Source organism: Rhinopithecus bieti, unplaced genomic scaffold (genome assembly GCF_001698545.2).
Source record: "Rhinopithecus bieti isolate Rb0 unplaced genomic scaffold, ASM169854v2 scaffold_35856, whole genome shotgun sequence".
In the NCBI taxonomy this organism is placed as follows: domain Eukaryota; kingdom Metazoa; phylum Chordata; class Mammalia; order Primates; family Cercopithecidae; genus Rhinopithecus; species Rhinopithecus bieti.
In genome coordinates this window covers 2,196,287-2,210,704 of record NW_016815820.1, presented here as the reverse complement: position 1 = coordinate 2,210,704, position 14,418 = coordinate 2,196,287, and the positions used below count along the sequence as shown (strand labels likewise).

The 14,418-nt window shown below is 47.9% G+C and overlaps 1 protein-coding gene across 1 annotated transcript in view; it reads left to right on the top strand.

The window, feature by feature from the left end:
* B4GALNT2 (beta-1,4-N-acetyl-galactosaminyltransferase 2 (SID blood group)) overlaps positions 1 to 13,712 on the top strand; it is a 34,511-nt gene extending 20,799 nt beyond the window's left edge. Inside the window, exons 6-11 of the mRNA XM_017853873.1 lie at positions 2,341 to 2,521; positions 3,849 to 3,935; positions 7,862 to 8,049; positions 9,839 to 9,979; positions 12,408 to 12,627; positions 13,249 to 13,712. Coding sequence (XP_017709362.1) covers positions 2,341 to 2,521; positions 3,849 to 3,935; positions 7,862 to 8,049; positions 9,839 to 9,979; positions 12,408 to 12,627; positions 13,249 to 13,454 — 1,023 coding nt within the window. The 3' untranslated portion in view covers positions 13,455 to 13,712. The remainder of the gene's footprint in view (positions 1 to 2,340; positions 2,522 to 3,848; positions 3,936 to 7,861; positions 8,050 to 9,838; positions 9,980 to 12,407; positions 12,628 to 13,248) is intronic.
* Positions 13,713 to 14,418: the final 706 nt, after the last annotated feature.

The following is a 14,418-nucleotide window of genomic DNA, read 5'->3' as shown; positions in this document are numbered from 1 at the left end:
CTGGGAAGTGTGGTTTTAGTTTTCCCACCTTTACATGTTAGTCAGAGGTTGGAATGGGTGATAAGGGAGCAGATAGGCAAGGCCTCTGCCACCCGTCACCGTTGGGTTCTTGTTTCTCTATGTTGTCTTCTTTTTTTGAGACAGGGTCTCACTCTGTCACCCAGGCTGGAGTGCGGTGGCACAATCATGACTCACTGCAGACTTGACCTCCTGGGCTCAGGCAATCCTCCCACATCAGCCTGTGAGTAGCTGGGACTACAGGCACGCACCAACAAAGCTGGTTAATTTTTTTTTTTTTTTTAAGACAGAGTCTCCCTCTGTCACCCAGCCTAGAGTGCAGTGGTGTGATCTCTGCTCACTGCAACCTCCACCTCCTGAGTTCAATTGATTCTCCTGCCTCAGCCTCCCAAGTAGCTGGGACTACAGGTGTGCACCACCACACCCAGCTAATTTTTTGTATTTTTAGTAGAGACAGGGTTTCACCATGTTGGCCAGGCTGGTCTCGAACTCCTGACCTCAAGTGATCCATCTTGACCTCCCAAAGGGCTGGGATTACAGGCATGAGCCACCGTGCCTGGCCCCTGGTTACTTATTTTTTATTTTTAGTAGAGATGTGGTCTCGCCATGTTGCCCAGGCTGGTTTTGAACTCCTACGCTCAAATGATCCTCCCACCTCGGTCTCCCAAAGCACTGGGATTACAGGCGTGAGCCATCATGCCTGGCTATATTGTCTTCCTCGTAGTCCTGCTCTGGACCTGAATTCCCTGCTGCGTGTAGTTCCATGCTTACTATCTCTCTTCCACACTGGAATATAAGCTTCATGAAGGCATTTACTGCTGTTTTCCCAGTGCCTATAACTTGGTATTTATTTATTTATTTATTTATTTATTTATTTATTTATTTATTTTTGAGACGAAGTCTCACTCTTGTCTCCCAGGCTGGAGTGCAACGGCACAATCTCGGCTCACTGCAACCTCTGCCTCACAGGTTTAAGCGATTCTCCTGCCTCAGCCTCCCAAGTAGCTGGGATTACAGGCGCCTGCCAGCATGCCTGGCTTATTTTTGTATTTTTAGTAGAGACGGGGTTTCACCATGTTGGCCAGGCAGGTCTTGAACTCCTGACCTCAGGTGATCCATCCGCCTCAGCCTCCCGAAGTGCTGGGATTACAGGTGTGAGCCCCCGCACCCGGCTTGTAACTCGGTTTTTAGAAAGTGTCTGTTGACTGACTAGTGTCAACAGTGTTGGGAGTGACACTGTCCAATTTCCTTTAATAGATAACTGTGATGACTCACAGAAGACAAGAGAAGAGAGTGGCTATGGGGGTAGCAATGAGGTGGAGAGGAGTAAGCCAGTTCTAGTTGCATTTTGGAGGCAGAGCTGAGAGGACTTGCCGCCGGATGGGCTGTCTGTGTGGAGTAAAGGGCAAAGCAAGGAGGACTTCCCTTGGGGCCTGGAATAGCTGAGTGGATGGAGGCGCCATCCGCAAGGCAGAGGGAACGGAGGTGAGGGTGGGAGGAAATGGGTTTACAGAGGAAAATCAGTAGTTCCATTTTGAAGGTTTGAGTTGCTTGTGAAATGTTCCAGCAGTTCGATCTCAGAAGGGTGACCTGAGACCTACTACAATGTGACCCCATCTACAAAAGAATGGGTTTTAAAGCCATGGGAACAGATGTAATCTAGCAGGAAGGTGTGGAGTGAGAAGGGAAAAAAGTCTAGGATTGGAGTTTGAGACCAGCCTGGCAAACATGGCCAAAGCCCGTCTCTACTAAAAATACAAAAACAAATTAGCCAGGTGTGGTGGCTCATGCCTGTAACCCCAGCTACTCGGGAGGCTGGGGCAGGAGAATTGCTTGAACCTGGGAGGCGGAGGTTGCAGTGAGCTGAGATTGTGCCACTGCACTCCAGCCTGGGTGACGGAGAAAGACTCCATCTCAAAAAAAAAAAAAAAAAAAAAAAAAAAAAAAAAAAGAATCAAGATCATGTTCTGAAAAACTCCATTTGGAGAGAGAGAGAGGAGGAGGAGTTGTCAAAGAGAGGTCAAAAAAGGCCGTGGGTCTTTTTTGTCACGAAGAATGGAACCCTGCAAGCTGAGAGATGGGAATGTTTCCAGAAATGGGTCCTTTCATCCTTGGGGCCCTAGGACTTGGAGGTTTGGGGGTGGGGGCGCTAGCACAGTGACTCCCTGCAGAGCCAGCCCTACACTGTCAAGGGCACCCTGGTGCTTCTCCCCTCACCCTTATGTGCTCTGCCCTGGCTCCCGGCCTGGGTATGTGTGTACCTTTCCAGAGAGATATTTTCCAATCTCTGCATTGAGCATCATTCTACCTCACCCACCCTAGGTCACCCTGACAGCTTCTCTGGGGACACTGAACACCCTTGCTGATGTCCCAGACAGTGTGGTGCAGGGCAGAGGCCAGAAGCAGCTTACCATTTCTACCAGTGACCGGAAGCTGTTGAAGTTCATCCTTCAGCACGTGACATACACCAGCACGGGGTACCAGCACCAGAAGGTAGACATAGGTGAGAGCCTGTCCTTGGGGTGCAAAATGCTTAGGGATCCAGAAGATCCCTCTGGGCCCTCTCAAAGTCATCTTCCTTCAGGAAGCCTGCCTGTTTTTGTGTGTTTTTTGTTTGTTTGTTTGAGACAGAGTCTCACTCTGCCACCCAGGCTGGAGTGCAGTGTTGTGATCTCTGCTCACTGCAACCTCCACCTCCCAGGTTCAAGCGATTCTCCTGCCTCAACCTCCCAAGTAGCTGGGATTACAGGCACCTGCCACCACACCTGGCTAATTTTTTGTATTTTGAATAGAGACAGGGTTTCACCATCTTGGCCAGGCTGGTCTTGAATTCCTGACCTCATGATCTACCTGCCTCGGCCTCCCAAAGTGCTGGCATTACAGGCATGAACTACTGCACCCAGCCTGCCTGCCTGCCTGCTTTTAAGATTCCTGCCTTCTTTCCTCTTTCTAACCCCAGACACATAACTTCATAATTACAGTACCCAGTACTATTCTCACATTGCCATTGACCCCATAGAGCCACTCGAGGAGAGAACAAATCATGCTGTGCGCGTTGCACATGGTGAGAACCATCCAGTTCTGCTCCCGGTCCTCTGCTGCTCTCAGAGCTGAAGATTTCCACTGTAGTAGAGGAGGGAGCCAGCCTGTGCCTCAGCATCTTGTCTTGGGCACTAATAGGAAAGAACTGGGAGAATTTCCCATTCCAAGGGCAGTGGCTTTGTCTCTCCCCTCCTTCCCTCCCACCAAAAAGTTCTAGGGAGAACAATCCCTGCCACTCTCAGGGCAGCCTGAGTTTCCTTCTGTATGAGTTAAAAGCACCCTTTTCTCTTTTGACCAGATACACAGGATGCATTCCCAGGACACCAACAGAAAAAAATGTAACACGGTTACAGATGATATTCATGGCCACTAGCTAAAGAGTTAATTCTCCCCACCTTCAGATTTTCAAACATTCCTCTTCACAAGATTACCCTGTGAGGCAAAATAGGGTGGGTATTGTTATCTTGGTTTTGCAGACAGAGAAAAAAGTCAGATAGGAAATGGTAAAGTCAAACTTAGCCCAGACCCTCTGGTTTCAAGCCCACTCCACCCTACCACATCCTCACAGGGGAAGAAATGTGAACTTAGGAGTCATTGAGCACATTGCCCCAGGGACACAGCAAGGCGGAAGCCTGAATGTCAGATACTCTATGGGGTCCTTAATCTCATCCCAGCCAGGACTCTCCCCACCAAACCTGCACTCGCCTGTCATGGTGGCTTCCCGGGGTGGCATGGAGTTTGATCCAGACATGATACTGCCTGTGCCATGACCTTATTTCTCCCTCCAGTGAGTCTGGAGTCCCGGTCCTCAGTGGCCAAGTTTCCAGTGACCATCCGCCATCCTGTCATACCCAAGCTATACGACCCTGGACCAGGTAAGGTCCTTGTCCTTGGGGCTCCATGGTGGCACCCTGTGAAGCTATTGGTGAAATTCAGAGGGGATCACCTCTGAGATGGAGGATAATTGATCAAAATGACAGCTCTGATATGCTCCCTGACAAGCTTCGTTTGGAGGAAAAAACTTCTAGGACACAATCCCCTAAAATTGCTCAATGATATTTAACTTATTTTGTGGTTGTGTGCTAGTTTTGGGAAAGAAAAGCCAAAGAATTATAACATTTTAATAAGTAATAATAATAAAAGGAGTGGTACTGAATCAAATTGGAAATCCAGATATAAACCCAGTACATGTTGGAATTTCACTGTGTGATAAAGACAACTTGTCTGGCCGGGCACGGTGGCTCACATCTGTAATCTCAACACTTTGGAAGGCCTAGGTGGGCGGATCACCTGAGGTCAGGAGTTCAAGACCAGCCTAGCATATGGTGAAACCCCACCTCTACTAAAAATACACAAATTAGCCGCGCGTGGCAGCGGGCGCCTGTAATCCCAGCTACTCAGGAGGCTGAGGCAGGAGAATCTCTTGAACCCAGGAGGTGGAGGTTTCAGTGAGCTGAGATTATGCAACTTCACTCCAGCCTAGGCAATAGACCTAGGCAAAGACTCTGTCTCGAAAAAAAGAGAGAGAGAGAGAGACAGCTTGTCAAATTAAAGGAGGGCAAATGAACAAATTAAAAATGGGCTTTTCAAAAAATTATGTGAGATAATGGTGTAGCTATATGAAAGATAAAAAGTTGAATCCAAGTGTTATGGCACCTGTAATCCAGCTCACACCTCTAATTTCAGCTACTCAGGAGGCAGAGATGGGAGGGTGGCTTGAGCCTGGGAAGTCGAAGCTGCAGTGAGCCACGATCACCACTATACTCCAGCCTGTGCAACAGCACAAGACCCTGTCTCAAAAAAATTAACAATTGAAAAATAACTTTTAAATTAGAAGCAAAACTTGAATCTATGCCACAGTTCATACCAAGATAAATTCCAATTGATCAGATATCTAAATACATTTTAAAGTACTAGAAAAAAAACTTGTAGTTTAAAAGCTAGCCAGGTGTGGTGGCGTGTGCCTGTAATCCCAGCTATTGGGGGTGCTAAGGCAGGAGAATCATTTGAACCCTGGAGGCAGAGGTTGCAGGGAGCTGAGATCCTGCCATTGCATTCTAGCCTGGGCGACAGGGCAAGACTCCATCTCAAAAAAAAAAAAAAATGTAGTTTAAAAGCAATCTTAGGGTATAAGGCATGACACAAAACTCAGAGGCCATAAAGAAAAAATTAAAAATATAAAATACATAAAATTTTATATATTAAAATTAGCAAATTTTAATAAGTAAAGTCAAATAACAAAGGATAAATTGGGGAAAAAATCTTTAATTCACGCTAAAGACAAAGGTCTAATTTTACTTAAGGGCATCTATGGGCCGGGCGCGGTGGCTCACGCCTGTAATCCCAACACTTTTGGAGGCCGAGACTGGCAGATCACGAGGTCAGGAGATTGAGACCACCTGGCTAACACGGTGAAACCCCGTGTCTACTAAAAATACAAAAAATTAGCCAGGCGTGTTGGCAGGTGCCTGTAGTCCCAGCTACTCGGGAGACTGAAGCAGGAGAATAGCGTGAACCTGGGAGGCGGAGCTTGCAGTGAGCTGAGATCACGCCACTGCACTCCAGCCTGGGGGACAGAGTGAGACCCTGTCTCAAAAAAAAAAAAAAAAAAAAGTATCTATGAATCAATAAGAAAAGAACACCCAATAATGGGAAAATGCGCAGTTCAGAAAAAATTAAATTCAGCAACACTTTTAGCCATTAAGATATATGCCCACTCTCACACTGAGAAAAGTGCATATGAAAACTACTTTCACATCAAAAAGGTTTTGGACAGGGCTGGAAAAACAGCATATCGGTTGCTGTTAGGAATGCAAATTGGCAGTCTCTGGAGGCAATTTGGCAATACCTATCAACATTTTAAATGTGTTTAAATGTTTAAATATCCTTTAGGCTGGCAATTCCATTTCTATACATTATCCTACAGATATTAATATCTGTGTGAAACGACATTTGTTTGAGGTTATTTATTGCAGCACTGTTTGCAATGACAAAAACCAGAATGGGCGGGGCGCGGTGGTTCACACCAGTAATCCCAGCATTTTGGGAGGCCAAGGTGAGCAGATCACTTAAGGTCAGGAGTTCAGGATCAGCCTGGCCAACATGGTGAAAAGCCATCTCTACTAAAAATCCTAAAAATCCAAAAAATCCAACATCGGGCATGGTGGTACATGTCTCTATTCCCTGCCACTTGGGAGGCTGAAGCAGGAGAATCGCTTGAACCTGGGAGGTGGAGTTTGCAGTGAGCTGAGATCACGCCACTGCACTCCAGTCTGGGTGACAGAGCCAGAACCTATCTTAAAAAAAGCGGCAAGAGGGTGGCACAGGGGGAGGGTTCTGGAACAACTGCTGTCCAAACGACTTCTGATTTTTGTCATTCTGGGAAAGTGGCTCTGTGTACTCACCCACAAACAGGTAGGGTTGTGGCTTCCAGCATGCGTTAACTCCAGCTGGCCCCATGCCTTGCAGACATGGGAACTGCACGGTCAGATGCCAGTTCTCTGTTTAGTGGCTGAATCCCAAACACACCTGCAGCTCCAGTTGTGACATCATGGGGTCTTTTCCGTAGGAAAGCTGTCCGCTCTCCTGTCTGTTATACATCACATGCCCTAAGATAGACAATTCGGTCCAGGTCTTGCAGTCTCCAAGTAAACCTATTTCTAACCATGTCTTCCTGAGGCTAGAGATCAGGTAAGCTTTTCTCTAGGAGTTGCAGATGATGGTAGAAGCAAGTCTCAAGATTTGTAGATGTTTTCTCCTCTTCCTGGGCTCCATGACCCTCCATATTGAACCCTTAGATGGGCAAAGCTCTGTGCATTTCAACTCCTAATATTAAGACAAAGACCAGGAGCAGTGGTTCATGCCTGTAATCCCAGCACTTTAGGAGGCCGAGGCAGGCAGATCACCTGAGGTCAGGAGTTTGAGACCAGGAGACCAGGAGTTGAGACCATCCTGGCCAACATAGTGAAACCCCATCTCTACTAAAAATACAAAATTAGCCAGGTGTGCTGGCACATGCCTATAATCCTGGCTACTTGGGAGGCTGAGGCAGAAGAATCACTTGAACCTGGGAGGCGGAGTTTGCAGTGAGCCGAGATTGCACCATTGCATTCCAGCCTGGGCAACAGAAGCAAAACTCCATCCCCCCCCCCGCAAAAAATAAATAAAATAAATAAATAAATAAATAGCAGAACACAAGGGAAGTGCTAACAGGCAGGAGGTGTAAAATGAAGCATTCAGACAGTTGGGAAATGACATAGTGGAGCCAACAGAACCAGGAAGTGCAACAAATTGGGTATGTTGTAAATGTCTTTCTTTTCTTTTCTTTTTTTTTTTTTGAGACGGAGTCTCACTCTGTCACCGGGGCTGGAGTGCAGTGGCCGGATCTCAGCTCACTGCAAGCTCCGCCTCCCGGGTTCACGCCATTCTCCTGCCTCAGCCTCCCGAGTAGCTGGGACTACAGGCGCCCGCCACCTTGCCCGGCTAGTTTTTTGTATTTTTTAGTAGAGATGGGGTTTCACAGTGTTAGCCAGGATGGTCTCGATCTCCTGACCTCGTGATCCGCCCGTCTCGGCCTCCCAAAGTGCTGGGATTACAGGCTTGAGCCACCGCGCCCGGCCGTAAATGTCTTTATTTTCTAATGCAACTAACAAACTCTTATTAAGCACCTCCTGGGTACAAGAGGCATGGGACCCACAGACACTGACAGGTTATGGCAGAAATAAGCCATCGGATCAAAGCAGGAAAAGACAGTGAAGCTTCCTACAGGACAGAGCTCTGACACCCACTGTTTTCTGCCCAGAGAGGAAGCTCAGAAACCTGGTTACCATTGCCACCAAGACTTTCCTCCGCCCCCACAAGCTCATGATCATGCTCCGGAGTATTCGAGAGTATTACCCAGACTTGACCGTGATAGTGGCTGATGACAGCAAGAAGCCCCTGGAAATTAAAGACAACCATGTGGAGTATTACACTATGCCCTTTGGGAAGGTATGTCCCTCTCAGATTGGGGGCACCTGCATTCCAGGACAAGAGGGCCCCAGCGTCAGGTTCTACCCTGGATGGGGCCGCTTCCTCAAGGGTCTTCCCAAGAAAGGAGGGTCCAGGAGTAGGAGTGAGTGAGGGCTGTCCTCTGAGTCCCCTTGCTGATTCAAAGAGAAATTGGTCAGCTTCACTTTTCCGCATTCATGAGGTAGTTATTCCACCTTTCCTCATTTTTTTTTCTTTCCTTTTTTATTTTTTTATTTTTATTTTTGAGATGGAGTCTTGCTCTGTTGCTCAGGCTGGAGTGCAATAGCATGATCTCAGCTCACTGCAACCTCCACCTCCTGAATTCAAGTGATTCTCCTGCCTCAGCCTCCCTAGTAGGTGGGACTACGAGCGTGCACCACCACACTCGGCTTTTTTTTTTGTATTTTTAGTAGAGACGGGGTTTCACCATGTTAGGCAGGCTGGTCTCAAACTCCTGACCTTAGGTGATCCGCCTGTCTTGGTTTCCCAAAGTGCTGGGATTACAGATGTGAGCCACTGCATCCAGTCTCTCATTTCCATTTTTTTATTTTTCATTTTTTTGAGATGGAGTCTTGCTCTGCCACCTAGGCTGGAGTGCAGTGGTGCAATCATGGTGATCATGGCAGCCTCAACCTTAAAGTTTCAAGTGATTTTCTCACCTCTGCCTCCCTAGTAGCTGGGACTACAGGCATGCACCATGATGCCAGGCTAATTTTTAAAATTTTTTGTAGAGATGGGATCTCACTGTATTGGCCAGGTTGGTCTCGAACTCCTGGGCTCAAGTGATCCTTCCACCTAGGCTTCCCAAAGTGCTGGCATTACAGGCATGAGCCATTGTACTCTGCTCCCATCTTTCCTCATTTCTGATGTGGAAATTGATTGGGGTCTTTATAAGTGACTTGAGGTCTCTGACATCCCAAAGATTCCTGACATGTAGAGAAATCTCTCATCTCCATGATTCTACCAAAGCTAGGGTCTTGGCCTCTCTCTCCTCTTTCTCTCTCTCCCTCTTTCTCCTTGACTCTCCCTCCCCACTCTCTCTTTCTCTCTCCTTCTCCCTCTCTTCTTCCCACCCTCCCTCTCTCCATCCGCCTCTCTCTGTGCCTCCCCGCTCTTTCTCTCTTCCTCTCTTATTCCCACCCTCCCTCTCTTCCCCTGCCTCTCTCTCTGCCTCCCTGCTCTCTCTTTCTCTTTCCCTTTCTTCTTCCCACCCTCCCTCTCTCCCCCCACCTCTCTCTCTTCCTCCTCACTCTCTCTTTCTCTATCCCTCTCTTCTTCACACCCTGCCTCTCTCTATCCCCACCTCTCTCTGTCCTTGCTACTCTCTCCCTCTCTCATTTTCTTCCTCCCTCTCTCTACCCCTTCCTTCCTCCAAGGACAAAGGAGGAAATGAATATTATACATACCAGACATCCCTCAAACTTGACATCTTACAGGAGACAAAAGGAGAGCCATAGAAACTGTCATGCGAAAAGGGACTTCAGCCAATTCATATAGGCCATAGAGCCAAAGAGAGACTTTCTAGCCTTTCTTTGTCTCAGTCTTTGATCCACATAGTCACTGTCCCTTCCAGACTTTCTCTGAGACATGGACTTCCTTCAACCCTGTGGTTCTCAGCCTTGGCTTTACATTGGATTCGCTCGCACCAATTCTAACGGAATTTGTCTGCAGTGCATGCAGCCTGGCCGTTGGGAAGTTAGAAAGCCCCCACAGGTGATTCTAATATGTAATATGGGCAACCACTCCTTTAACCTCATTTCATCTATAGGGTTGGTTTGCTGGTAGGAACCTGGCCATATCTCAGGTCACCACCAAATACGTTCTGTGGGTGGACGATGATTTTCTCTTCAACAAGGAGACCAAGATTGAGGTGCTGGTGGATGTCCTGGAGAAAACGGAACTGGATGTGGTAAGGGACAGTTGCCAGTTTCACCCAGCCACAATCTGTAGAGATGGAGAAGGAGGGAGACGAGAGTGGGAAGAAATACATGAGAAGAGGAAGGGGAGGGAGGGGAGGGAGAGGGGCTGGCACAGGAGGTGAATAGGCCAGTGCAACCCAGGTGGAGAGTGCTGCACCAGCTCATGCCTCCACACTGACTTTTCTTTGAGTAAATTACACCCCCTCCCTAATTTGCAATTGTTTTCCTTTATTGGTGTGTTTATGCAGAATTTCTAACTTCCTCCATTGACTAGTATGAGATTAAAGACAGCAGCCCTCTGGTTCTGTCACACAACAGTAAAAACCGTATAAATGGTACAAAGCTTTAAAAGCACACATGGCGCTAATGGCATTTTTATAAAGAATAAGAAGAAAATAATAAAAACAGCCTAGGCATGGTGTCTCACACCTGTAGCCCCAGCCCTTTGGGAGGCTGAAGCAGGGTGATCACTTGAGCCCAGGAGTTCAAGACCAGCTTGGGCAACATGGCAAAACCTCATCTGTACAAAGAAATAAAAAAAATTAGCCAGGGGTGGTGGTGTGCATCTGTAGTCCAAGCTACTCAGGAGCTGAGGTGGTAGGATCACCTGAGCCCAGGAGGGCGAGGATGCAGTGAGCTGAGATTGTGTCACTGCGCTCTAGCCTGGACGACAGAGTGATACCTGTCTCAAAAAAAGAAAAGAAAAGAATAAAAACATCAAAAGCAAATTCACCGTAGAAAAGAAAAAGGGGCATGGATGAGAAGGTAAGTGGTGTCGTGACCACAGTTAACTCTACTGCAAGTGGACAATCCACAAAACACCTAGATCAGCAAAGACATCTCTTGGCAACTCTTAGAGACCAGATCACAATAACTTAAGAGAGAAGATGTTCCAGCTCATGTAACAACCACACTGGCAGCTGAGCTGGCTCCAGGATCATCCTGGATCAGCTTCCTTTTCTTGTTGCTCCTCGATCCTTTGGTCCCCGGCTGCATGGCCAGGAGGAAGACGGGAAGAGGAAGTGAAGGGAGACCAGGTTTCTTTTAAGGATGTGATGTAAACGTTTCTCGCATCAGTTCTAAATCATATCCCTTCAGCCAGAACTTGGTCACACAGTGAAACCTTGCTGCAAGGGAGGTCGGGAAATGCAGTCTTTTTTTCCTTCAATAATAAATGGGCTTTTGTTTTTTATTTTTATAGATTAGGGGGGCCCAGGTGCAGATAGCTTATACACATGTCTTTCGTAGTGCTGAAGTCTGGGCTTTTAGTGTACCCATTACCCGCATAGCGAACATTGTACCCAACAGGTAATTTTTCAACCCTCACCCAGTCTTCTTTTTTTTTTCTTTTTCTTTTTTTTTTGAGATAGAGTCTCGCTCTGTCACCCAGGCTGGAGTGCAGTGGCACGATCTTGGCTCACTGCAGCCTCTATCTCCTGGGTTCAAGTGATTCTCCCACCTCAGCCTCCCGAGTAGCTGGGACCATAGGCACATGCCACCGTGCCTGGCTGATTTTTGTATTTTTAGTAGAGACAGGGTCTCACCATATTGGCCAGGCTGCTCTCGAACTGCTGACCTCAGGAGATCCACCCACCTCAGCCTCCCAAAGTGCTGGGATTACTGGCATGAGCCACCATGCCCGGCCTAACCCTCGACCACTCTTAACCTCCTACCTTTTGTATTCCCCAGTGTCTATTATTCCACTCTCTATGCCCATGTGTACCCATTGTTTAGCTACCGGAAATGCAGTCTTTAGCTGACTAGTTGACTATGTCGTAAAACTCAGAAGGGTCATTTACTAAAAGGAAGAAGGAAAGAACAGGTGATGGGGGACAATGAGCAGACTTTACCACGTCCCCCTTAGAGGATTATGATTCTTTCAGAGATAGATGTACTTGCTCATCTGTTGTGCTCAGGCTCAAACATGAAAATGCATGTCTCTTCCATGAGTGCATGGATAGGCAGTTCAAAGAGGTAAGCCAGGAGCAGAAAATAGTAGGAAGACAGCTCGAGACAAACAGCTCCCTGCAAGAAATCTAACAAGTGGAAATTCTGCAAATGGACCAGTGCACACAGGCTGCCTCTTACCCGTACTGCAGTACTCCTCTCCCAGTGGAAGGGAGTGAGTTACCTTCTTCTGGAAAGATAACTTTCTTTGGTCTTGGGTAAGGGCTACTCATGCCAAGGAGATTTTCTGGGGTACGCAGGAAATAAAAGAGCCCAGGGACCCAACAGTAGTATAGTGAAAGTCGTGGCCACAAGAGCAAAAAGGCAGTCCCTGAGGGATAATTTGAAGGATAGATAGAGAAATAACAATTCTTGTTATAACTGAGGTGCAATCCAGCAAGGCTTCCAGGAAGAGGCAGGATGAATATTGATCTGTACTCTCTAACATGGGTTTCTCTGCCTGCTGGTTAGGTAGGCGGCAGTGTGCTGGGAAATGTGTTCCAGTTTAAGTTGTTGCTGGAACAGAGTGAGAACGGGGCCTGCCTTCACAAGAGGACGGGATTTTTCCAACCCCTGGATGGCTTCCCCAACTGTGTGGTGACCAGTGGCGTGGTCAACTTCTTCCTGGCCCACACGGAGCGACTCCAAAGAGTTGGCTTTGATCCCCGCCTGCAACGAGTGGCTCACTCAGGTGGGAAGGCTGAAAGAGTGAGGAAGGGAGCTGGGCTGGGAATTAGCTACAAAAGTTTGTTCTTTCCAAGGGCTGTACCCAGCTGGCTGATAGTGGTCGCCTGCCCAGCAGCAGTACGTCCTTTTCCCCTTTCTCCCCAGACTAGGAAGCTCTTGATCTCTCTGACCTCCCTCCCCACGTCTCTTTGACTTCTGTGTATCCTGTAGGCTGCCCTTCTTTTCCTTTCCCTTCCTTTCCCTACAGCTCTGTCTTCCTCCTTTCCCATGCTGCTTCATATTCTATTTTTCCAGAAATCCTGTCCTGTTAACTGCTCTCTCTTTCCCTCTTACTCCATCAGCCCTGGAGTCCACAGTTCTGTCCAGTTTGAAAGCCAATCTGTGCCTCTCTGCCTCTGTGCCCAGATCTCTGCCTGAGAAATGAGCTTATTTATTTCCTTCCAGCTCATCAGCAGGGACAGGCTCCTAGAGTTAAGGGTGTGGCTTCACGTGGGGCTTCACAGTTCACACTCTCCAGTGTATGAACTGTGTCCTCTCCCTGGGACTCTTCCCCCCTCAGACCTGGAATAGTACCCATTTTTCTGACCACAGCTCCCACTTCCTTCTGCTCTCCCTCTCTTTGCAGAATTCTTCATTGATGGGCTAGGGACCCTACTCGTGGGGTCATGCCCAGAAGTGATTATAGGTCACCAGTCTCGGTCTCCAGTGGTGGACTCAGAGCTGGCTGCCCTAGAGAAGACCTACAGTACATACCGGTCCAACACCCTCGCCCAGGTCCAGTTCAAGCTGGCTCTCCACTACTTCAAGAACCATCTCCAATGTGCCACATAAAGGTGTGAGGGCATAGGAGAAACACTAGACTGGCTGGTTATGGTATCTATAGCAGGCCACCAAAAACTGGACTCCTGATAGGTGAACATTGTAGCAAACCAGCTGGTGGGTAGGGCAAAGGGAAATGGCTCAGTTACTGGAAGTACCAATCAAAGGTGAAGGGTCATTAGAAATGAACCAGTCACTGACCAGGGCAGTGGAGACTGTATTAATAGCAATGATTTGTACAATGCTCTGCCTTTTATGAATCATTTACATGGACAGTATCTCACATCATCTCATCTGATCTCACACAGAAGACTACATTTGTTGGTGTCCTCAGTCAAAAGAACAGCTGCCTGGTCCTTGATAGTTGTTTGGTGGAGATTCTGTCACAGTCAGAAGCATTGGCTCTGGCATCACTGTCATCCCTACATTTGTATTGGGTTCTATCTCGTAGACTCAAAAAATGTGAACAATCTAGGGTCCTTGCCTTGAGGAGGTTTGCAGCCTGGTTCAGTTCAGTCTAATCACAGAATCAGGCAGCCGGGGTCAGAGGATCAGAGAAGGGAAGGCATCACCAGGTCCTGGGCAGCGGAGGAAGTCTCCGTGGAGTGAACTTGTTAGGAGCCTGAAAGCAGACATTCAGGCATCAGAGAGGGCAGGAGGGTCCTGGGGCCATCCCACTGTCTACCAGAACAAAGGCTGCCCTGGCATCAGACTTGCTCTAGACCTGTTCCAGAATGCCAGGGATTGAACTCAGAGTCCATGCCACGGTGTGACAGCAAACAGACAGTGTGAGTGTGGTGACAGGCCACCAAGCTCCAGGGACCTGAGGCCAGTTGCTGATCACTCAAAACTCATGACATTTACAGAGTGGTTCCATCACTCTGTTGTTGGATAAGCCTCTTTCTGTTGCCTGGGGATTGGCAGATTGCTGAGACCAGCTCAATCGTGCAGACCCTAACCCAGTGGTGCTGGAGGA